We start from the raw sequence: 25618 nt of genomic DNA on the forward strand, positions 1-25618 counted from the left end.
AATGGGGTCTTTTTTGTTAGAACAACACAAGATTATGAGCCAATAAGATAGAAGTGTTCAAAATTATGAAATGATGGCACAGGGTAGAGAGAAGTAGATTGTTTCCTGTAGTTGAGGGGTCACGAATGAGGAGCCACAGATACAAAATTAAATGCAAGAGATTTAGAACAGAGGACAGGAGAAACTTCTTTACACAGAAAGTTGTGAGGATGTGGAATTCATTTCCAGGGTTAGTGGTTGAGCCAGAAACTATGCCAATATACAAGATTAGATTGGATAGGTGAATGCAGGAAAAAGGGTTGAAGGGGTTTGGGAACAAGATTAGAACTAATTGCACATGTGGACGGTAAACACAGACATTGCCTGGTTGGCCTGTTTCCGTGTTGTAACTTCTATGTATTTCTATATATGAGCCTGTTTGCCAACCTTTAAATTCTGTATGGAGAAACTCTGATCAAAGCTATGGAAAGGTTTTCTTTATTCCATGCTTTGTTATGTTTGTTCTCTAGCTATTGTTAAACTCTGTTGTGTCTGTTGTGTAGATCCATTGCAGAAAGACCCCAATAGGTGGCTGCAAAATACAACAAAAAATGAGATACATCTCCCAAGAAGTAACAGTTTTTAATATTACTTAGAAATATATATATATATATATATATATATTTCTATCAGTGGATGCTAGCATGTGAAAGTTTAATGCATTAGTCGATAGTTCCATTCATGTTTTAATTTAAAATAGGCTAACTCTTCTACTAAAATAATGGAGAAAGGAAATTCAGATTAAGATTCATATTTTAACATCTCATAGTATAATTTCAGTGCCTTAAATGTTCATTTGAAGGAGTACTCTATACTGAAAGTACCCCACCCACACTTTCCTTCTGCATTAATGAAAACAGGGCCACATCAGAGATAGAAATCCACAGGTCTGTTCTTTCACAATTCGGGGATGAATAATTGTTAGGAATTTCTGTTAACAGTAGAATGTAATGTTACAATGATTCCTATTACAGACAAATATCAAGTTATTATAGCCCCCGATTATTATCTGAAACTGCTTTGTGAGGTCAACCTAGTGAGAATCTGATTGAAAGCCAGGTCCTGGAGTTGAAAGGGTCACGTTCTGATCTGCTCTGCATTCAGTCCCCTCCGCTAAATACTTTAAATCAGCTCCATAAATCATGCTGAAACATTCATTTATTATCTTCTAACGCTCATGCGCAAGCTGGGAAGAGTTTAGTGAACAAAAGACCCAAGTATCTGTGATCAAATTATTCATATTATGTAATATTTGTCAGGGATGAATGCTGCCTCTGTTTAATTTTTGGTCCATGTATATACCAAAAATCATCAGCTACTTTGAGGGCAGTTTCTGGTATTTAATAAGCTAAATCCTGATCAGACAGATACTCACTATTTGGTATGAATCTCTTACCCACATGATGTGTGGCTGTATTCCATGCATCAGAAAATCCTCTCCAACACCCATTACCTTCACTTGAGCTTTATGTTCGTCCTTCCCTTCTTACCTGTAATGTTGGCTCCTGCTCCCCCTAGTAAGATTTCCCAATGTTCGGTTTTGGGGGGGGGGGGGGGTGGGAGAAACACAGTAGTATGCCATCTAAAGCTCTGGAAATATAACCTGTGCAGCACCCAATTGACCACTTGACTGTGGGAGGAACATTATCACAGCTAGGAAGGCAGTAAGGACTGAAAAGGATTTTTGCAGCAACTTAGGGGTGCCAGATGGATTACCAATTTAGAGAACTGGTTGAGAGAGGGTGTAGAGGGTTCAAGCTGACATCAGGTGGACTCGGAGGTACAGGGAAAAAGGGTAGAAGAGATACTGCGTCTAATCACGCCCATGCATTTTCTAAATTGTTTAACATAGAGAGAAAAATCAACAGCACTCCTTAGGACCAATTGATAAGTTTTTGCACTCTACTGTGTGAAACATCAACCTAATTAACTGTCCTTTATAGGATATCCTGACATAACAAGTTTATGGATTGAGCAAAGAAAAGTTACTTTACTCACCTTTGTGCTACTGTCCTGAATACCTCCTGAATTGTTCAGGAACATCACTTTCAGGGGTTGCATTAATTTGGCAATAGTCGCTGTGACACCCAAGGAATCTAAAAGCACTAATCGTCCATCGGAGGTCTCTCCCACAGAGCAGACGATAGGAATGTGACCCGACTCCAGGCTCCAATTTAACAGATCCTCCTCGATTGAAACTACACTCCCAAAACTACATAATAGAAATCACAGTCAATCCAATTGCCACGGCTCTCTTTCGTGTATAATTTGGCAGTCAAAACATCAAGAATATTCACTCCTAAAAAGACCACTATAGCGATGACGTTGAGGGTCACATCTATTCCAACAGGAAAAATATAACCCAGGTACTTGTGAACTAAGAGTTTTCTTGCTTAGAGGCCAAATAGATTTTTAAATGATCTGCCAGTCACAAACTTACAGGGTAGATTTTCCCACTCCTCTCGCGTGACGTGATACCTCACTGCCTGCAAGATCTCAGAAAATTCACCCTTATGTTTGTCTCGCCTTTCTTAAAAAGCAAGCACATCATTGTAATGTGCTTGTAAATTATTTAAATTATAAATGAAGATGATTAATGGATTTGATAGATGTAAACTATTTCCTCTGGTGGCAGAGTTCAGAACAAGGGGACATAACCTTAATATTTGAGCTAGGCCGTTGAGGGGTGAAGTCCAGAAGCACTTCTTCACATAAAGGGTAGTGAAAATATGGAACTCTCTCCCCCAAAAAGTTGTTGGAGCTAGGTCAGTTGAAAATTTCAAAACTGAGATTGATAAGATTTTTGTTAGGCAAGGACATTAGGGGTTATAGAACCAAGGCGGGTAAATGGAGTTAAGATACAGATCAGCTATAATCTGATTGAAAGGTGGAACAGGCTCGAGGGTCTGAACGACCTACTCCTGTTCCTAAATCTTAAGTTAGAATATTAAAGAAATACACCACGAGGTCCTACAATGGCCTTTTTAGGTTAGAAGTTCCATCTATTGAATATGAATGAAAATCTTTACAAACGGCCCCCTATTTTTCCAAATTCATTCTAGAACTTAATATTAGGTTGAAAATTGAATAAATGAATTTCTGGACACCTACACTCCCGAATACAGGAGCCATTACTATTCCATTCCCGAGGTTGAGGCATTCTCTAACAGTGGGGACTAAATTCCCTTTTTAATGAAAAATGGACAATGCCTATTTTTCCTCCATAATGAATGACCTGCTAGCAAAAATCAGATGAACTGCATGATTCAATGCTGAAATTTCTGAGCGTACGATTCTGTTGCCGAATCGTTACTCAAGAGAAAAACTGGGATTCCCCTGCTTAAGAGGAATTGCACCCCCAACATTTTGGTGCTTAGTTGTAACAGCTCAGTACCTGTCGCTGGTTACCGCTACTAATGGAGCATCACTCAATCATTGAGAGGCACTCAGCAACACACGTGGATATGTGCGACAGCAGTTCTGTGAAAAGGCCAATGATTCCTTCCCCATGGGGGTAGTGAGGGAGATGGGGGGGGGGGGGGGAACGGCTAATACTAGAGCAGGGGAAATCTCTGTCTCGAAGTTTATCGTTTTTCAAGTTAGTGTTATATGCCAAACACTTTACAGTGAACCAAGAACATGTGCGAATTGCCAACAATTAAAAAATGATTTGACAACAGAATTATTTCTTCTTTACTGTATTACATTGAAGTTCAACTTGTTTCTTTGTCCTACAAATCATTGATATTTTAGTATTTAACAAGCTTGCCTGTCATACTTAAAAATAGTAAAAGTACCTATTGGGAGATGAAGACTCCTCTGCTCGGAGCAAGGATCCTCCATTAAAAAATGGCATAGTGACAGCTGAATTCCTGTGCAGTGCATCAGTTAGGATCCTGCAATTCCTGAGTAACAAGGATTTGGTTTCAGTGAGTGAATCTGATGTCTCTTCAGCATGTGGACATGATAATCCCATCACAACCACAGGTTTCATGTCCATACGTTGCAGGAAAGCCAGGCCGAATGCTAAGCTTGATACCATCTCTTTCGAGTCAAAGATCTCTTCATCCACCTGACAGACATAAAGATAGGTTAGCTAATACCACAAATCAGTTCATGGGTACTGACTGCAATGGTTCGATTTTCAGACAGACAATCAACATATTACATATTTCGCTTCCTCTTCCTACTGGCTGTTGGTAATTTGTTTTTTTTAAATCATATGAATCTGAGGTCAGGTTCAGAGCGTCCTTCTGTAGCCTGCCCATGGCCTCAAAAATCCATCTCGGTCATTTAAAAAAAAATGTCCCTGCTATTTTGCTTCAACTCAATTTTAAAACAGAATGAGACACGGGAGCAAGATTTTCATTGGGCCGTGGAGGCGGGATTGGAGGCGTGTGGGGGGTTAAAATCCTGAAATCGGGGGGCACGAACCCATCCCGCCTCCATGCCAATTTCAAAGGAGGCGGATACCCGCCCCGCACTGGGACCTGCCTCCCCGAGGCGGGAAGGGGATTAGTGCCAATTAACTGCCTGTTAACAGGCAGTTTTTAGCCTAATCCCTATTTTTATTGCTGAAGTGTGGGATTCCCGACGGCTCCAAACCACGCCAAGTTAGCGAGGTGGACCGTCGGGTTCGAGATGTCCAGTGTTCAGGTGAGTGATGGGTGCATGAGTGCAGAGGTAAGTGTGTTTGGTGTGTGTAAAGTGTTTAAAGAAGTTTTACTTACATTTACTTACCTTTACAGCCTTCCTTCAGGTCTCGGGAGTCCCTCATCTCACCGGCACAGAAAGCAGAATGGCCACGAGCTGTTAAAAGTTGCAGCATTCAGCTTTCTGTTCTGGAGAGATCTCTAAATCAGCCTGAGGGGAAGGAATTAACTTGGAGTACAGATTGTCAGTGTTTGACAGCTTCAAACAGCTGTCAGCTTTTGACAGATGAAATGTCAATCTATGACGTCACCTGTTGCTGGGTGGCCCTTAATTGGCCTGCTGAGCCCGCTGGGTGGGCTCAATAAGGTCAATCAAGTGAAAATCGAGTGGGTTGGCCACAACTCGATGGAGACGGGACTACAACCCTGAAAGTTGTAATCCCGCCTCCTACATCAAAATCCAGCCCAGTATCTCTGCACAAATGGTTCTATCATATTGACACTTTACCCACTCACTGAAAACAGTGGAAGAGTCACAATGAAATGTCATAATTTTAAGGGATGCACTTTTTCTGCTCTCTCGTGCTTCTTTTAATTAATAGAAGCACAAGAAGGGATGCATTACAAAAAACATTCCACAATGTTTTATGCTCGAGTAAGAGTCACAGAGACCTGACTAAAACTGGAGGTTAAACTTCAAGTCAGTATTATAAAACACAAGAAAATAAGAAAAAAAGCTGGGCTAGAAAAAGGCCATTTGGTCCAGCAAAATGAATCTTTCTAATACCTTAACTCGCCAATTGTAGCATCCAGCCGTATTTTGACAGCCCCAATGTTCTGTCAGCATTTAGGTTAAAACATAAATTTATCAAAATACAACAATTTTCAAACTTATTCCAGGAATAATATTTCCAGCATGGTACCATTTTGATTAGTTGTGTGTATTTTAGGAATCTATATATGAAGATATAATAGACAGCTGGCAGTTGTTTCTTCTTGTTCATGTCCTTGTTGGACATAAACTCCATACTGGCAAATCTTCTCTCCAACTCTTTTGAATTTGCGCATCTTCTGATGTTTAGTCAACTGCCAAACCAGTGCCCTGAACAGCTCGCTGTTGCTTCTGCACCAACGGGCTAGCCATTGTGGACCCACAACTGTACTTTTTAAACATATGCTTGGGTAGCTGTTCTCCATCTATATGGAACAATGTGGTCTGGCCATTGCTTCTGTTGTCATTGCCCAGCTTTCTCTGTAGATTAAGCTTACGGCTACAGTAGCATTGCACACAAAGGGCTCGATTTTGTCAATGGGGAGCTTTTGGAGGCGGGGCTCCCACTTTTTGGGTTGTAGTCCCGCCTCCATCGACTTGTGGCCAACCCACGCTACTTTCCCTTGATTGACCTTGTTGAGCCCGCCCAGCGGGCTCAGCAGGCCACTTAAGGGACACCTGGTTACTGGTGACCTCAGCGATTGACATTTGATCTGTCAAGAGCTTTTGACAGATGAAAAATCAGCATTTGACAGCTCTGTGAAGCTGTCAAACGCTGACAATCTGTCTTCTAACTTGAGTCCTTCTACTCAGACTCAGTTAGAGAGCTCTCCAGACCAGAAAGCAGAGGCTGCAGCTTTTGACAGTTCAGCGGCCATTCTGCTTTCTGTGCCGGTGAACTGAGGGACTCCCGAGAACTGAAGGAAGGAAGCCTGCAGGAGAAAGTAAAGGTAAGTAAAACTTATTAAAACACTTTACACTTACCTCACACACTTACCTCTGCACACATGCACCCATCACTCACCTGCACAATGGACATCTCGACCCCCTCCAACCCCTGCAGACCGATGGTCCGCCTCGCTAACTTGGCGTGGTTCGGAGGCGTCGGACAGCCCACACTTCAGGGCCAAAAATAGGGATTAGACAACAAACTGCCCATTAACTACCTGTTAACAGGCAGTTAATTGGTACTAATCCCCTTCCCGCCTCAGGGAGGCGGCTCCCAGCACAGGTCAGTATTTGTAGGGAAATGGTGTTAGGGAAATTGATGGGATTGAAGGCCGATAAATCCCCAGGGCCTGATAATCTACATCCTAGGGTACTTAAGGAAGTGGCCCTCGAAATAGTAGATGCATTGCTGATCATCTTCCAACATTCGATGGAATCTGGAACAGTACCCATGGATTGGAGGGTAGCTAATTCAAAAAAGGTGGTAGAGAGAAAACGGGGAATTACAGACCGATAAGCCTGACATCGGTAGTGGGGAAAATACTAGAGTCCATTATAAAAGATGTAATAGCAGAGCACTTGGAAAACAGTGATAGGATCGGACAAAGTCAACATGGATTTACAAAAGGTAAATCGTGCTTGACTAATCTACTGGAATTTTGAGAGGCTGTAACGAGTAAAATAGATAAGGGAGAACCAGTGGATGTGGTGTATTTGGACTTTCAGAAGGCTTTCGATAAGGTCCCACATAAGAGATTAGCGTGTAAAATTAAGGCACATGGGATTGGGTGCAAGGTATTGACTTGGATAGAGAACTGGTTGGCAGATAGAAAGCAAAGAGTTGGAATAAACGGGTCTTTTTCCGAGTGGCAGGCAGTGACTAGTGGGGTACCGCAGTGATCGGTCCTTGGACCCCAGCTATTCACAATATATATTAATGATCTAGACAAGGGAACTAGATGTAATATCTCCAAATTTGCAGACGACACAAAGTTGGGTGGGCGTGTGTGCTGTGAGGAGGATGCCGAGAAACTACAGGATGATTTGGACAGGTTGGGTGTTTGGGCAGAAGCATGGCAGATGCAATATAACGTGGATAAATGTGAGGTTATCCACTTTGGTGTCAAAAACAGGAAGTAAGATTATCTGAATGGCAATAGATTGGGAGAAGGGGAAGTGCAACGAGACCCAGGTGTCCTTGTGCACCAGTCGCTGAAGGCAAGCATGCAGGTGCAGCAGGCGGTTAAGGCGGCAAATGGTATGTTGGCCTTCGTAGCGAGAGGTTTTGAGTACAAGAACAAGGATGTCTTGCTGCAGTTGTACAGGGCCTTGGTGAGACCACATCTTGAGTATTGTGTGCAGTTTTGATCGCCTTATCTGAGGAAGGATATTCTTGCCATGGAAGGAGTTCAGCGAAGATTCACCAGGCTGATACCTGGGATGGCAGGAATGACGTATGAGGAGAGATTGGGTCGATTGGGCTTGTACTCGCTGGAGTTTAGAAGAATGAGAGGGGATCTCATTGAAACTTAGAAAATTCTGGCAGGACTGGACAGACTAGATGCAGGGAGGATGTTCCTGATGGTCAGGGAATCCAGAACCAGGGGTCACAGTCTAAGGATAAGGGGTAAGCCTTTTAGGACAGAAATGAGGAGGAATTTCTTCACCCAGAGAGTGGTGAACCTGCAGAATTCTCTACCCCAGAAGGCAGTAGAGGCCAATACATTAAATATATTCAAGAAGGAGTTGGATATATTTCTTAAGGCTAAAGGGATCAAGGGGTATGGGGAGAAAGCAGGGACCGGGTACTGAACTTTGATGATCAGCCATGATCGCATTGAATGGCGGAGCAGGCTAGAGGGGCCGAATGGCCCACTCCTGCTCCTATCTTCTATGTTTCTAGGTCGGGTAGCCGCCTCCTGGGACATTGGCACGGAGGCGGGTTGGGGGGCGGGATGGGTTCCCGCCCCCCGATTCTGCAATTTTTCCACCACTCCCGCCTCCAAAGGGCTTGGAAATTCGAGCCCATAGTCTTCCCAGATGTTTGGCAGTTTTCTCTGCACGTTGAACTCAAAAGTTCTGCACTACCTCCAATCAGCATCAAAAATAAGCAATTGTTGCAAGCATCGATAACAAGGAGGAACATACGCTGCTAGTTTATCAACATGTAGTCTACCTTTGCTGAACTCATGCACACAATTCAGGTTCTATCAGCATTCAAGGCCTGCAAAGTTCTATTCTGTATATCCTGTTGTCTGTTGTGATCAATTAGCTAGGCTCCTTTGAACACTATTTACTCCAAAGTAATGTTTTCCAATTTGATCTTGCTAAGCTGTTGCAGAATGGAGTCACGCATATATTTAGTCAGTGCAATACTCATTTCCACACTCTGACTGCTTCCTGACTAGGTGGGCTTTTGTCAACAGGTTTTGACACTCTTCCTCCGATTCAACTGTAAGCACTGCATCACCATCATATTTTAAGCTTATCAGCAGCCGATCATTGAAGCTGATCTCACTTAAGGACTCTGCTGTTACTTCACATATAAAGCAGTCTGGAATAAACTGAAAGGATCAGGTGACAAGAGAACCCTAGCACACCAATTGGTTAGTTCACCATTGATCATTAGTCTTGATCACTTATTTTTATGATTGGTGTTAACATAGTAATGCTCTAAAATTTAAAAAAAAATTTAAACTAGTTTGATGAAACATTTTCTTGTAGTTGAAGAAAACAGTTTGGAATTTTTTGTCTATTCTCAATACAGAATCGATTAGTTACTGCAGTACAAGATTATGAACCGATTTAAAATCAGCATGCCCTTCTGCAAGATGCGATTCAATGCATGGCTTCTAAGGACATCTTGTCTGTGCAACTGAAGAGTTTATTGTCCTCAACCAAATATGGCAATGTTTAGCAAAACTGTAATTTAATGCCGAGAAGTTTGGACGGTATCTGCTTTATGCATCCCTTGGAGAATCCCGAAATTCAATGTGTTGAGGTCAACGTAGATCCTTCTTGTCAGATCACATGGTGCAGTGCCAGTGTTGCAAAATCACATGATTGGATCACAGGAGCTGTCATCTGTCACTGACCCCCACCAGCAAAAAAATCAAAGTGGCAAGAGACCATTAACTTGAAAGGATTAAAAAAAGCAGAAAGTCGCTAGTTATGCAGAACACCACATTCTAGGGGGAGCTCTGAGTGAGAGAAAATCATCTTGTTCTTGAGATGTTAATATTTAGTCAAACTTCAATCTCACTGTTGGGATGTCATCTTAACCCTTCCTCATCTCTCAATTGCCTTGTAACATGCTGCAGAATTTGTATTATCCTATGCAGAACCTTAAACTTACTATCAGTCACATTATTGTATACCAGTTGATTTAAAGAGTGTTTTTCTTCTATTCCTGTCATTAAATGGGTGTGGTGCATCAACTGACAGGTAATGTTTTACACTATAGGAGGAATTTTATGGGTTTATGCTCCCAGCAGGGCCTCCCCTCACCCAGTGAGAACGTATATTGGGAATTCGGGTGCCCCCCACACAATTTTCCATTTTGCCAACTAGGTACACATATTGGGAACTAGATACACTTATTGGGAATTTGAGCACATGATGGAACATATTGGTTATTCCCGTGCTAACAAAGGTGAATTACTTCCTTCACTTTATGAACGTGAAAGGCCATTTGTGTGCATTATTTAAGTGGGTCTAAAGTCCATCAAGCAGAGGATGAGGGGAATCAATGACCACTTAATAAATCAATTCCTTAGTGGTTCTTTGGGCTTCGAGCAGTCTTACATACAAACACCTTTTCTGTAGACTTCTGTGTCTACTGGTGAATTTTGTTCTGCTCAAAATGAGGGATGTTGTTGCTGTGAATTGAACCCAGCTTCCTACTTTTTGCAGCCACCGTCAGTATAATTCCCAGATCTTTCCACTCTGCTCCAACAATGCGCCTTAATTCCAAACTCAGAAGCAGATCCCTCACTGCACAAATCTAACAATGTTCATGTTGCAAATCAGCCATCCTATGGCTTCTTCGGATGTTACTGCAATTTGACTGTTAGAGACAATATTGTACTGTGGCCCTTGCCCAGGTTAATTCACATTGGTCTTTTAATAGCCAGCAGAATGGGGGCACCTTCATTCCTGAAAATTGTGGTTGATTACCAGAGGTTGAAACAGTTCCCAGAGATAAAAGGTCAGCACCCTTAACCACTCAATCCTCCAAAAGCTGCCATGATAGAGCTGGATCTGTGATTCTACCAACAATCTGTCAAATGTGTTGACAAATAAATTTATTTTTTGTGCCCATTTTCTCCCCTCGATAGTACAGAGGCACCACCAGAGCTGCCATTTTAATCCGGGCTGGCTGAAGGGGCTCCATCTGCGTGTACTTCCAGCCTGGCAGTGTTAGAGAAGTGATGCAATGGGCCCACTATTAGAATCACCATCGACATATGGCACTACACTTCCCTTTCCCTCCCTCCTGTCCTCTGGCCAAAGCTGACGAGGTCGAGTGTTACTCAAGAATTAAAAAATAAAACACAAGCCGTACAATCAAATAATACCTGCCTAGTTTCAAAATCATTTGAAAGGTGACAACACGGTAATTATTGTGGCCGGGTGAGTACGATTAAAAATAATTTGTGCTGGATCCACGCGAACTATATATAGGTCCATAACTTCTACAAGAGGCCACATCAGAAGTGGGGCGAGAGTTTCACAACTTTCTGATTGCATTTTGTAAACTGAGCACCCAAATCTGAAAGTCAAGATAAATAAAGTCCCGATACAGACTGAGCCACAGAGATTATTTACAAGGTTCAGTCAGAGGATTGTTGTTGTGTATTGTCGAAGCCGCTCTTACCTCCACCACTGCGAAGAGTTTGTTGCTGCCGCTGGTGCTGGCGTTTTGAAACTGGGCCAGCCAGTACCGGGCTTCCCTGGGATCGGCGCCGATCTCGTTCAGGAACATCTTCACGTCCCTGTAGACCAGGGAGCGGGTGGCACGGTGATGATTGACCAGCGGCACCGACCGATCCGCCTCCTGCATCGGCGCGTTCCGCAGTTTGCTGTGCCGGCTGGCTTCGACCGCGCTGAGCTGGCGGCGCCCCGGCACCGGAGCGCAGGACGGGGCGATCAGGACATGTTTGGAGGAGAGGAACTGGCCGGCTCTGGCCACGGCCCTGGTGCCGGCCGATGCCGAACTGGCTGTAGCCATTGATTGATTGATTGATTGATTGGCTGCCTGGCCCTGATCGATGCTGCGCTCCGATTCCCTGCGGCTCCAACCCAGCGCTGAAACTGACGAGAACCCGCGGTGGAAACTGACGAGCCCGCACCCGCGCTGTCAATCACCCACACCTCAGCAGCTGCACGCCCCGTCACCGCCTCAGCGGCTCCCAGACACAGGGCGTTAGGGGGCAGGACACCCCAAGCCACCTATCCCAGCCCCCAAAGGCTGGTACGTTCGCAAAATACTGCAGAGGCTGGAAATCCGAAATAACAACAGAAAATGCTGGAAAAACTCAGCAGGCCAGGCACCCGAAACGTCGACTCTATTTTCTCTCCACGGATGTTGCCTGGCCCCCAAAGGCTGGTTTCCTTACTCGCCAAGGTCACAGCCTTCTAAAATTTCAAAAATATACTTTATTCATAAAATTTGTAAAAGGTACAATTACAGTACAACCTAAATGTCACAATTCACAATGCAATGCAGATTGATGCAATACAGACTAAATACAGTACATGGCATTCTAGGGTGTCCCATTTCCAGTTACAGTGCAGGTTACATCTACATTTACATTGCATTACAGCCCAAGGGGGTTTTATACCATGTGTCAGCTGTGGCTCACTTGCCTCTGAGTCATACATCTAGGCTGACACTCCAGTGCAATGCAGAACTTGTTCATCCCTGTTTGGCATAAAAATAAAACAAAAAAGGTGACTCAACCGTGGCTAACAAGGGAAATTAGGGATAGCATAAGATCCAAGGAGAGGACATATAAATTGGCCAGAAAAAGCAGCAAACCTGAGGATTGGGAGCAGTTTAGGATTCAGCAAAGGAGGACAAAGGGATTAATTAAGAGGGGGGAAATAGAATATGAGAGTAAGCTTGCAGGGATCATAAAAACTGACTGTAAAAGCTTCTATAGATATGTGAAGAGAAAAAGATTGGTGAAGTCAAGCGTAGGTCCCTTGCAGTCAGAATCAGGGGAATTTATAATGGGGAACAAAGAAATGGCAGACCAATTCATACTTTGGTTCTGTCTTCACAAAGGAGGACACAAATAATCTTCCAGAGATGTTGGGGAACATAGGGTCTAATGAGAGGGAGGAATTGAATGAAATCAGTATTTGTAGGGAAATGGTGTTAGGGAAATTGACGGGATTGAAGGCTGATAAATCCCCAGGGCCTGATAATCTACATCCTAGGGTACTTAAGGAAGTGGCCCTAGAAATAGTAGATGCATTGCTGGTCATCTTCCAAAATTCTATAGACTCTGGAATAGTTCCCATAGATTGGAGGGTAGCTAATGTAACCCCACTATTTAAAAAAGGTGGTAGAGAGAAAACGGGGCATTATAGACCGGTAAGCCTGACATCAGTAGTGGAGAAAATGCTAGAGTCCATTATAAAAGATGTAATAGCAGAGCACTTGGAAAACAGTGACCGGATCGGACAATCTGGATTTTTTTGAGGATGTAACTGGTAGAATAGATGAGGGAGAACCAGTGGATGTGGTGTATTTGGACTTTCAGAAGGCTTTCGATAAGGTCTCACATAAGAGATTGGCGTGCAAAGTTAAAGCACATGGGATTGGGGGGTCAGGTACTGACTTGGATAGAGAACTGGTTGGCAGACAGGAAGCAAAGAGTTGGAATAAATGGGACTTTTTCTGAGTGGCAGGCAGTGACTAGTGGGGTACTGCAGGGATCGGTGCTAGGACCCCAGCTATTCACAATATATATTAATGATCTAGACGAGGGAACTAGATGTAATATCTCCAAGTTTGCAGACGACACAAAGCTGGGTGTGTGTGTGTGCTGTGAGGAGGATGCAGAGAAACTCCAGTATGATTTGGACAGGTTGGGTGATTGGGCAGCTGCATGGCAGATGCAGTATAATGTGGATAAATGCGAGGTTATCCACTTGGTGGCAAAAACAGGAAGGCAGATTATTATCTGAACGGCAATAGATTGGGGGAAGGGGAAGTGCAACGAAACCTGGGTGTCCTTGTGCACCAGTCGCTGAAGGTAAGCATGCAGGTGCAGCAGGCGGTTAAGGCGGCAAATGGTATGTTGGCCTTCATAGCGAGAGGATTCGAGTACAGGAGCAAGGATGTCTTGCTGCAGTTGTACAGGGCCTTGGTGAGACCACACCTTGAGTATTGTGTGCAGTTTTGGTCACCTTATCTGAGGAAGGATGTTCTTGCCATGGAGGGAGTGCAGCGAAGATTCAAAAGACTGATACCTGGGATGGCAGGAATGACATATGAAGAGAGATTGGGTCGATTAGGCTTATATTCGCTAGAGTTTAGAAGAATGAGAGGGGATCTCATTGAAACTTATAAAATTCTAACAGGACTAGACAGACTAGATGCAAGAAGGATGTTCCCGATGGCGGGGGAGTCCAGAACCAGGGGTCACAGTCTAAGGATAAGGGGTAAGCCATTTAGGACTGAGATGACGAGGAATTTCTTCACCCAGAGAGTGGTGAACCTGTGGAATTCTCTACCATAGAAGGCAGTTGAGGCCAACTTAGTAAATATATTCAAGAAGGGGTTAGATATATTTTTTAAGGCTAAAGGGATCAAGGGATATGGGGAGAAGGCAGGGACAGGGTACTGAATTTGGATGATCAGCCATGATCTCATTAAATGGCGGAACAGGCCCGAGGGGCCGAATGGGGTACTCCTGCTCCTATCTTCTATGTTTCTATAATGGGGTAAACAGAATAGCTTAGGAACCGCAGTCGTTCAAGTGTCACATTTATGAAATTTACGAGATATTTTCTTCACATTTATATCATTAATCAAAAGCGTACATGGAATTGGTATTTAATTATCTCGTGATTTTTTTTTAACCCAGGGTTATACGCTGTCTGTGGCCAAAAGGATGGGAGTCTGAGACATCCCCTACCATCAGCCGCGGCTCAGTGGTGGCACTCTCGTATCTGAGTCAGAAGGTTGTGGGTTCAAGTCCCAAGACTTGAGCACAAAATATAGGCTGATGCTGTAGTGCAGCGCTGCCTAAGTTGGAGGTACCATCTTTCGGATGAGACGTTAAACCAGGGCCCCATCTAGACACTCAGGTGGATGCAAAAGATTGTTTGGGTGTATACATTGGATGTCTACAGGGAGTTTCCCCTGGTGTTGCCAATATTTGTCCCTCAGCCAACATCACTAAAAAAACAGATTATCTGGTACGTACCTCACTGCTGTTTGTGGGGCCTTGCTGTGCACGTTTCCTACATTACAACAGTGACTGCACTTCAAAAATGCTTAATTAGTTGGAAAGCACTTTGGGATACCCTGAGTTCATGAAAGGTGCTATATAAATGCAAGTTTCTTTCTGTATGAAAATATTCCATTGATGATTCTCACTCTGATTTCTCTCCCCTGTAAAGAGGAATCTAGACTCTGCTAAGTGCTTATCCCCAGCACCACTGGCATCAGGAACTCCGTGGTAGTGAGGAATTGTACCTTGTCCTATTGCACAAACTCCATGCTTACTTTCCATAAGTTGGGTCGTACACACCTGGTCACTGTGAAGTAAACATTTAGTTGCTGTCTATTGTAGCTGCACATACACCAATGCAGTATCTTTCATTCAGAGGTATGCTCCTTGTTTTAATGTACTCTTTCTGTGTGTTTCTTTTTCCCTACTTTATGATCTCATAATAAAATATAACTCCAATTTTAGTTTTAAATGGCTCCTCAACAACAATTTACATCTACACAGAGCTCTTTATGTAGGTGCCTTTAGGGGTAGACTGATTGAGGTGTATAAAATTATGAGGAGCCTAGATAGAATGGTTAGGAAGGACCTATTTCCCTTATTAGAGAGGTCAATAACCAGGGGGCATAGATTTAAAGTAATTGGTAGAAGGATTAGAGGGGAGTGGAGGAGAACCTTTTTCACCCAGAGGGTGGTGGGGGGTTGGGAACTCACTGCCTGAAAGGGTGGTAGAGGCAGAAACCTCATCACAGCTAAAAAGTACTTGGCTATGCACTTGAAGTGCTGTAACCTACAGGGCTTTGGATCAAGAGCTGGAAAGTGGGATTAGGCTGGATAGCTCTTTTTTGGCTGGCACAGATACAATGGGCTGAATGACTTCCTTCTGTGCTGTAACTTTCTGTGATTCTATGATTCCATGATTGCATGATTGAAAATGTTGTTTTATTAGGACATTTCTGAAAGTAAGAAAAGTGCCAAAGAAAAATGGTTCTGGAAGAGAATTCCAGAGGGAAGGAGCATAGTGATTAAAGATCAGCCTCTGGTGCAACTAAAGGAGCGGGAAATAAGCAAGAATTCAGAGTTCGAGGAATGATGGGTGTGGGCTGGGATGTTGGGCTAGTGAAGAATTCCCGGATAGAGTGGAGCAAGGCCAGGGAGGACTTTGAGGACAGAGATCTTAAAATTGATTTGCTGGGCTCAGGGACTCCATGGAGCTTTAGGAGGACAAGGTGATGGGTGTGTGGGAGAGGACATGAAATATCGAGTTCTGAATTGGTAAGAATTTAAAGGGTGGAGGTGAAGTGACTGATGAGTTGAGCTTTTGAGAAATTGATCTTCAAAGTGATGAAGCCATGATGGAGCCATGTTAGGGAAAATATTCAAGAGGTAGAAGGTGATGGGGTGATTGTGTTGTTTAAAATTCAGTTCAGAGTCAAACAGAATGCCAAGGTTATGTACCACCAGGTTCAGTTTGAAGATGCAGCCAGGGAGATTGATGGAATTGGTGCCAGAGTTACAGAGGTGTTGGCAAGAGCGGAACGGTCTTGTCAACATTGGCCAGTAGGAAATTTTATCTTATCCAGGACTTGATGTAGGATGGGCCAGTCAGATAGTACAGCAACAGCTCTTCATTTGGCGATGATAGTGTAGAGGGACTGGATATTATCAATATACATGTGGAAGCTGATTCAATGGAGGTCCTTTTAACCTAACCTACACACCATTTTACACCATGGCTGATTTTATTCTCCATTGAAGTCATGTAGTTGGTGTAGGTTGTACTTGGTAAATAGAGGGAGATCAAAATTGGTGCCCTAGGATACATTGGAGGTAACCTAGTGCACACATAGAAGATGCCATTGGAAGAAACGTATGTATTTATGACCATCTTGAAGCCGGTACGCCTTATCTCACTGGGTGAACCCGCCTCCAGTACTATCCAGGTCCTGAATGAGCTGGGGAAGTAGGAATTCTCAGTGTTGGGAGTCCCCACGGTGGATATGCCTCTCCGACAACATTTACCCTGTGAAGGGAAGATGGAGGTTCTGCCCCTTACAGAGCAAACCTTCCGTTTTCCAGTGGTTTCTGCTAGTATCCAACGACAGTTATGGTGGGAGACTGGCGGAACTCTCTGGATTTTCAGAGCCTTAAGTGTTTTAGTACTGTAAGAGTTATAATTTCCTCCGTTCATTAATTCCAGCAAAGATATAGACACAATCCCAACTGATGTGTTGCTTGAGGGCCAGTTTTCGGAATGCAACAATGTTTTGCAGCATAAAGCGCTGGAACATGGATCTGCTGCTGCAATTCACCCACCACACAATACGTTCCTGATTTCAACTATTCCAGTGCTGAAGCCCAGGATCCTCCCTGCAGGAAGAGGCAATGAAACAGTAGTTTTATACTTTTGGGTTTTTTGACTTGTTGCAAGGAAGCTAGAATAGTATTGTATCCTTATAATCTTCCCTTGGTTTCTTTTGGTGGAGAGTAAGAAAAGGAAAATGAACAGCATCAAATCACAGCTCAGTTAACATTCCATAGCCAGCTGTCAATCGAGGGCTAGAAATATTTGGACACCAGGTTTACTGACAACCACAAATGAAGGAGATCTGGGTCACAAATGGCTCCCAGGCTATATTATTAATGTAATAAAAACAGAAAATGCTGGAAATACTCAGCAGGTCAGGCAGCATCTGTGGAGAGAGAAACAGAGTTAACGTTTCAGGTCGATGACCCTTCGTCATTATTATTAGTGTCGCTGGTTTGTGTGTACAGCTCAGACTGGGATTCTGCTTTGTAGTCAAGGTTGTTAGTGTTTTTTTATGCCCTATTTTCATAAAGGAAGTTCTCTTCCCTTTGTTTCATGTCCTCCACTGCACACCCCATTTCCTGGTCAGGCAAACTGCTTTGCCAATACTTCTAAAATGGATGCTTGCAAGAGTGTGAGAATAGATTAAAGTTATTCCTCCATCTATCTCTTTCTCAACCTCCCTGAAGCAAAATGCTTGACCTTTATTTGCTATTACTTCCGACCACCAATTCCAGCTTGGTATGTTGGGAATCTTTGCAAAGTCTGCATCCTACCATTTCATGACATGTTCACACTTGCAACATTAAAGCAAACTGATAGTTTTTGTTGTGGTAAAACAACCTGACATTAAAATATTTGCTCATGGAATTATTGCACTGAATTTAGAATTAATCAAAATGTGTAGACAGATATTTTCCAAGATAGATTATTATTAAATTCATATTTAATTACTCTGTAAAACATGTTCAAACACGTACAATGTTGTGTTGAATTTCTTGAATAAAACTTTTAAAAATCAAATTAAGGGTTCACAAAATCTGAAAAATGGCAGTAACACACACAAAAATGATGACATTTATACATGATATAAACAAAGACTTTTTCAAATCATTTTGCAAGTGAGAATGAATGTAAATAGCGCCTGACGTAATAAAACTCACTACGCACTTGGTTCGAGTATAAAGCAAGGCTTTAATCAACTTGTTTCAGAACATGGAGGTCTAGTTGTCCTTCACTAGTTCCTGTCTTACAAAATGTCCCTGGTAGGCTGGGCCCACGCCCGAGTATTTATACTCCTTGGACAGCGCCACCAGCTGGCCGTCCAGTGTTATTTCATGAGTCGTTTCTTCATGATGATGAGATTTATAACAGCACCCACTGAGACGGACCTCACTTTGGATAAGCCCTGATCTGCCTTATTATAAAATGGTAACTGTTGCATTTGGTTCATGGTGTGAAACAGATTTTGGTAGTTGTTGGCTGTGGACAAGTAAGCAGGCGGTCTCAAGAATGGCAGTGAAGTAGTAATAATTACAAATTAAGGAGTGACTGCCAAGGAATGGGTGAAAGTGGCATGGCATCGCTAATTGAATCCCAACCTCAGTCAAAATTTACATGAACATGCATCCTTAAATAATTGCACAGGTTTAAGAAGATGACTGACAAAGTGGGAAGTCAGGTCAAACTAAAAAAAATAGAATTGAGCAGGGATGTTCGGTGAACATTTTTACCCAAAAGGATTATGGAAAATGTTAACAGGCAAGGCCATTAAAGTGACCAGGGAAAATAGATTCAAGTGGCTGTAAGATTTATTATTGGGTGTGGAAGATTTTGAGTAGGCGAGGCTGATCTATCAAAAAGGATAAACTTGTTGGGTTTAAAGGCTTTTTTTCTATTTCTAAGATGTCTTGCCTTAGTTTTAAACTAAAAAAAATCTTCATTGTTTCCAACCACATGTCGTATAAATCATCATCTTACATTAAATCTAAGTGGTGTTGCTTCTTCACGCAGTCTATTTTTATGTCACTTGATTAACTTCCAGCTTACCATATTTCATAACCATATGTCCTGTCACACCGTGCAATGACTAATCAAAACACCATTGCCTTCTTGCAACATGGGCTTGATTCAGTGCAAAATCTGCCCGATTATAAATAAGGAATTAATGAAACGCTTGCACAGATACTCATAAAACATAATTAACGCGATGAATTATTTGCCAAGACAGATGGGAACCTCTGATGTTGCTGGCCAAGCTGGAGAGACTGAGACCAACAAAGCTCTCTGTTGACTCCCGAGAGATCATAGGGTGGCAGAAGATTTTAGATGTTTTGTGAGAATTTGATCTTTTCAGAGTTGAACCAATGAAATCTTGTAGGCACTAAATCTGATCTATCTATGAGTGCAAGAATCTGTTTGGACCATAGCAAAAGATTATGATGGTGTTAAATCTGTGTATCAAGTTTAACTGAAAATCTGTTAATGGTTTCTTAAGAAGACTTTATTGTCTTCATAGCAGGTCGGGAAGACAGCAGAAAAGCTGCATTTCAGTATCGTTGCAAGGATGGTTTTCTGACACACAGACAAATTTCAGCAACATTTAATGGCATGGCCCATTAAACTACTGGAAGATGGTTGTGGTGGTTGCAGGTCAATCATCACAGCCCCAGGACATTGCTGCTGGAGTTCCTCAGGGCAGTGTCCTCGGCCCAACCATCTTCAGCTGCTTCATCAATGAACTTCCCTCCAACATAAGGTCAGAAATGGGGATGTTCGCTGATGATTGCACAGTGTTCAATACCATTCACAACTGGACAACGTTCAGGCTTGGGCTGATAAGTGGCAGGTAACACTCACGCCACACAAGTGCCAGGCAATGACTATCTCCAACAAGCGAGAGTCTAACCACCACCCCTTGACATTCAACGGCATTACCATCGCCGAATCCACCATTGACCAGAAACTTAACTGGACCAGCCACATAAATACTGTGGCAACAAAAGCAGGTCAGAGGCTAGGTATTCTGCAGCGAATGTCTCACCTCCTTTCCACCATCTACAAGGCACAAGTAAGGAGTGCAATGGAATACTGTCCACTTGTCTGGGTGAGTGCAGCTCCAACAACACTCAAGAAGCTCAACACCATCCAGGACAAAGAAGCCCACTTAATTGGCACCCCATCCACCACTTTAAACATCCACTCCCTCCACCACTGGCGTACCCTGGCTGCAGTGTGTACCATCTACAAGATGCACTGCAGCAACTTGCCAAGGCTTCTTCGGCAGCACCTCCCAAACCCGCGACCTCTTCCACCTAGAAGGACAAGGGCAGCAGGCACATGGGAACACCACCACCTCCAAGTTCCCCTCCAAGTCACACACCATCCTGACTTAGAAGCATATCGCCGATCCTTCATCGTCGCTGGCTCAAAATCCTGGAACTCCCTCCCTAACAGCACTGTGGGAGTACCTTCACCACACGGACTGCAGCGGTTCATGAAGGTGGCTCACCACCACCTTCTCAAGGGCAATTAGGGATGGGCAATAAATGCTGGCCTTGCCAGCGATGCCCACATCCCATAAACAAATTGTTAAAAAGTATCGGAGCCACAGGCTGGACTTTTCAGCTTCTGTGGGGTTATGAAATGGGCAATATTGGATTTGCCTGCCAGTTATACACCCCGCCACTCCTGATTTTACTTTCCATTGAAGTCAATGAAAAGGCAAATTGGATGGGGTATATAGCGGGCGCCCAGTCCTATATCGGCCGTTTTACGCGCCTTCCAAAGTTGAACGTAGGACTGTGGTTAGGAGGAAGGTCATTCATGCACCAAGCTAGCTCCATCAATCAGTTCTTTCTTCTTGGACAAGACAGCAGCCATCATTTATTTTGAATCAAATCTTATCCACTGAGATTCGATTATTAAAAAAAGCATTTTGTTTCCACCAATCGATAATCTTTTGGTAATTTTTTAGAAGGTTTTCTGTGACAGTACTTGTTAGTTAAGGAGCACTCAGTTATTGGGAAGGTTTATATAACGGGAACTTTTGTTCAAGCACCAATTCAGTTCTTGCACATTCAACATTGTTTGCTGAACAGGAATGTTCCAATAAAACAGAGATTTCTCTCACTGTGCAGGTATTTCCTTTTAAAATGTTCATGCTGTGTGATATGAAATTATATCGCATTTATGTCAATTATATATTTTAATATGCTTACTATTTTGACTCCGCTTTAAATCAACTGCAGTAGGATGGACTTCATAAGAAAACCACCATTTTTTTTAAAGATGAATAAAAAAATCGTAATCAAGAAATACTAAATCTTTGAAATTTATTAAAGCAAAATACTGCGGATTCTGCAAATCTGAAATAAAAACAGAAAATGCTGGAAATACTCAGCAGGTCAGGCAGCATCTGTGGAGAGAGAAACCGAGTTAATGGGGGGAATTTTAACCCCAAAAAACTGGTGGGTTTGGGTCGGGTGGTAAGTTAAAGTGTTAAAAGTCTGAATTCTGACCAGAACCCGCCTCCAACCCGTCCACTTCCGATTTTAACGCAGGTGGGACGGGGGTGTGGGGGTCGGGGGGCAGCCAACCCCGATCGTTCCCGGCCCTCCAGCGCTCCGACCAGTTCCGAACCCCTCCACTCCTCTGGCCCTCCCCATGCACCTCCAGCTCCACCTGATCCCTCCCTCCTTTCTGTGGCCTAGTACCGCAAGCCTATCCACCCGCAGCCAGCCAGCCTCTCAATCTGGCTGGCTGTGGGTGGGAAGCAGAGGTTTCCCATGGAAATCAGGCCTGGCCATTAAATTTGGGAGGGCCTGCAGGAAACCTATCCTCCCGGGTTTCCTGACCGCTTCCGAGCCCTGCCCCCAACCCGCCTCCCGCTTAACATCAAACCTCTGCAGTCCTGCCACATCCAGTCGTGAATGGTGGTGGACCATTAAACAACTAACGGGAGGAGGAGGCTCCAAGAATATCCCCATCCTCAATGATGGTGGAGCCCAGCATGTGACTGCAAAAGACAAGGCTGAAGCTTTTGCAACCAACTTCAGCCAGAAGGGCCGAATGGATGATCCATATCGGCCTACTCCTGAGGTCCCCACCATCACAGAAGCCATTCTTCAGCCAATTCGATTCACTCCACTATCAAGAAACGGCTGAGCACACTGGATACAGCAAAGGCTATGGGCCCCGACAACATCCCGGCTATCATGCTGAAGACTTGTGCTCCAGAACTAGCCATGCCTCTAGCCAAGCTGTTCCAGTACAGCTACAACACTGGCATCCGACAATGTGGAAAACTGTCCAGGTATGTCCTGCCCACAAACAGCAGGATAATCCAACCCGGCCAATTACCGCCCCATCAGTCTACTCTCAATCATCAGCAAAGTGATGGAAGGTGTAATCGACAGTGCTATCAAGCGGCACTTACACACCAATAACCAGCTCACTGATGCCCAGTTTGGGTTCCGCCAAGACCACTCGGCTCCCAACCTCATTACAGCCTTGGTCCAAACATGGACAAAGGAGCTGAATTCCAGACGTGAGGTGAGAGTGACTGCCCTTGACATCAAGGCAGCATTTGACCGAGTCTGGCATCAAGGAGCCCTAGTAAAACTGAAGTCAATGGGAATCAGGGGGAAAACGCTCCACTGGCTGGAGTCATACCTAGCACAAAGGAAGATGGTTGTGGTGGTTGAAGGTTAATCATCACAGCCCCAGGACATCGCTGCAGGAGTTCCTCAGGGCAGTGTCCTAGGTCCAACCATCTTCAGCTGCTTCATCAATGACCTTCCCTCCAACATAAAGTCAGAAATGGGGATGTTCTCTGATGACTGCACAGTGTTCAGCACCATTCGCAACTCCACAGATAATGAAGCAGTCCATGCCCGCTTGCTACAAGACCTGGATGACGTTCAGGCTTGGGCTGATAAGTGGCAGTTAACATTCGCACCACAGAAGTGCCAGGCAATGACTATCTCCAACAAGTGAGAGTCTAACCACCTCCCATTGACATTCAATGGCATTACCATCGCGAATCCCTCACCATCAACATCCTGGGGGTCACCATTAACCAGAAACTTAACTAGACCAGCCACATAAATACTGTCTCAACAAGAGCAGGTCAGAGGCTAGGTATTCTGCGGTGAGTGCCTCACCTCCTGACTCCCCAAAGCTTTTCCACCATCTACAAGGCACAAGTAAGGAGTGTGATGGAATACTCTCCACTTGCCTGGATGAGTGCAGCTCCAACAACACTCAAGAAGCTCGACCGCATCCAGGACAAAGCAGCCTACTTGATTGGCACCCCATCCACCACCTTAAACGTTCACTCCCTCCACCACCGGCGTACCGTGGCTGCAGTGTGTACCATCTACAAGATGCACTGCAGCAACTCGCCAAGGCTTCTTTGGTAGCACCTCCCAAACCCGCGACCTCTTCCACCTTGAAGGACAAGGGCAGCAGGCGCATGGGAACACCACCACCTCCAAGTTCCCCTCCAAGTCACACACCATCCTGACTTAGAAGTATATCGCCGAACCTTCATCGTCGCTGGGTTAAAATCCTGGAACTCCCTACCTAACAGCACTGTGGGAGTACCATCATCACACGGACTGCAGTGGTTCAAGAACATGGCTCACCCCCACCTTCTCAAGGGCAACTAGGGATGGGCAATAAATGCTGGCATTGCCAGCGATGCCCTAATCGCATAAATGAATAAAAAAAAAATTATGCTAATATTTCAAGCGTATTTAGCACCCCAAAAATGGGCATCCAATTTCAAGCCCCATCTCCTTAATGCTTACAATTGGGGTTACCAACTCAGTTTGGACAAATTCCTTGAGGTTTGATCAGTAAGTTCGCAGATGACACAAAAATTGATGGAGTGGTAAATAGCGAGGAGGGCAGCCTCAGGCTACAGGATGATATAGATGGGTTGGTCAGATGAGCAGAACAGTGGCAAGTTCAGAACAGTGGCAAGTGGAACTTAACCCTGAAAAGTGTGAGGTGATGCATTTTGGGAGGACTAATAAGGCAAGGGAATACACAATGAATGGTAGTGTGGCGTACCGATCACAGAACGGACACAATCCGCTTTCCGGTCCGCAGACTTTAAATCAGGCGTCATGCCTTTAAGAAGGATCACACCTTTAAGAAACTCGATCTGCAACATAGTTAAGCCCAGAGCTGGGGAGGAGCAGTCGAAGCTGTGCACTGATGAAAGAGAGTTGTACTTGGTTTAGTCTCTGACTCCATTTTGTGTTCAGCATGCAGCCTCAACAATTAAACCTTTTCTGTTGAACCTCTCCGAGTTCAGTATTTTTTGCTAGGAGTACGTAGACTCCTACATTGGTGACCCCGACGCTCAGGATGACTCCTAAGCGTAACCATGGCTGACACAAACGCAGTTTCTGTGAAGCTGCCGGAGTTCTGGGAGAACCTGGCCACCGCCTGGTTCCTTCAAGCCGAATCGCAATTCCGACTCTGCGGCATCACCACCGACGCAATGATGTATGACTACCTCCTCGCCTCCCTGGGCAGCTCCACAATCATGAAAGTCTGGACAACACTACAAAACCCTCCGGAGGAAGGCAAGTACGCACATCTCAAGGCCGCGCTCATTAAAAAATTCACAGCCTCCCAATTCGTGCGCAACTGCCACCTCCTCGACCTCCCGGGCCTCGGTGACTCCACACCATCAGACTTGCTCTCACACATGCTTGCTCTGACCGACGAGAAACCGCCCGGCTCCCTCTTCCGCACGCTCTTTATCCACCAACTACCTCCCAGCATCCGCCCGGCGATCGTGGCGTCCAGCCTCACGGACCTCGAGGCCCCGGCCGACGAAGCCGATAAGCTCCTGTCCACCAGCTCCAACCACGCCGTCACCCCCGACCTGGCCTCCGCCGCGTCGGCGCGCGCTCCACCCTCTATCGCGCGGCCACACAGCTCGGCCACGAGGCCCCCCAGGCCCCCACGTCCCCCAAGCCCTCCGACCCAGGGCTACTGCTACTTCCATACCTGGTTCGGCGCACGGGCACGCCGCTGCAGCCATCCCTGCACGTTTCCAACCGCCCCCACACCGGCCTACACGATGGCCGTGGGGCAAGCAGGCGCGCTGCTGTACGTTACGGACAGCGCCTCCGGACGCCGTTTCCTATGCGACACGGGCGCGCAGCGCAGCATCATCCCCGCGTCCACCCTCGAGATCCAGCGAGGCGGCCGCGGCCCTGCGCTGGCTGCCGCCAACGGCACCGACATCCGGACATACGGCACCCGCATCGTCACCATCGACCTCGCAGGCCGCCGCTACCACTGGGAGTTTATCACCGCCAAGGTGCTCTCCCCGCTCCTCGGTACGGATTTCCTGTGCGCCCACGGCCTGTTGGTCGACATGCCTCGGCGCTGCCTCGTGGACATGAAC

At 44.8% G+C, this 25618-nt stretch overlaps 1 protein-coding gene across 5 annotated transcripts in view; it reads right to left on the reverse strand.

The window, feature by feature from the left end:
* The window catches only part of nags (N-acetylglutamate synthase), a 49089-nt gene extending 37297 nt beyond the window's left edge, over positions 1-11792 (reverse strand). The window contains exons 1-3 of one of the 5 annotated variants that reach the window (XR_015073451.1): positions 11288-11792; positions 3837-4111; positions 2038-2251 (exon numbers count right to left, since the gene is read on the reverse strand). Coding sequence is in view for 4 of the 5 variants with exons in the window: in XM_085966345.1 (XP_085822471.1) it covers positions 2038-2251; positions 3837-4111; positions 11288-11641 (843 nt within the window). In the remaining variant the exon portion in view is untranslated. The remainder of the gene's footprint in view (positions 1-2037; positions 2252-3836; positions 4112-11287) is intronic. The other 4 variants (XM_085966345.1, XM_085966346.1, XM_085966347.1 and 1 more) reach the window with 4 other exon arrangements.
* Between the last annotated feature and the right edge of the window lie 13826 nt (positions 11793-25618).

Source organism: Somniosus microcephalus, chromosome 24 (assembly GCF_052327205.1).
Source record: "Somniosus microcephalus isolate GS21.2 chromosome 24, FLI_Smic_1.0, whole genome shotgun sequence".
Classification (NCBI taxonomy): domain Eukaryota; kingdom Metazoa; phylum Chordata; class Chondrichthyes; order Squaliformes; family Somniosidae; genus Somniosus; species Somniosus microcephalus.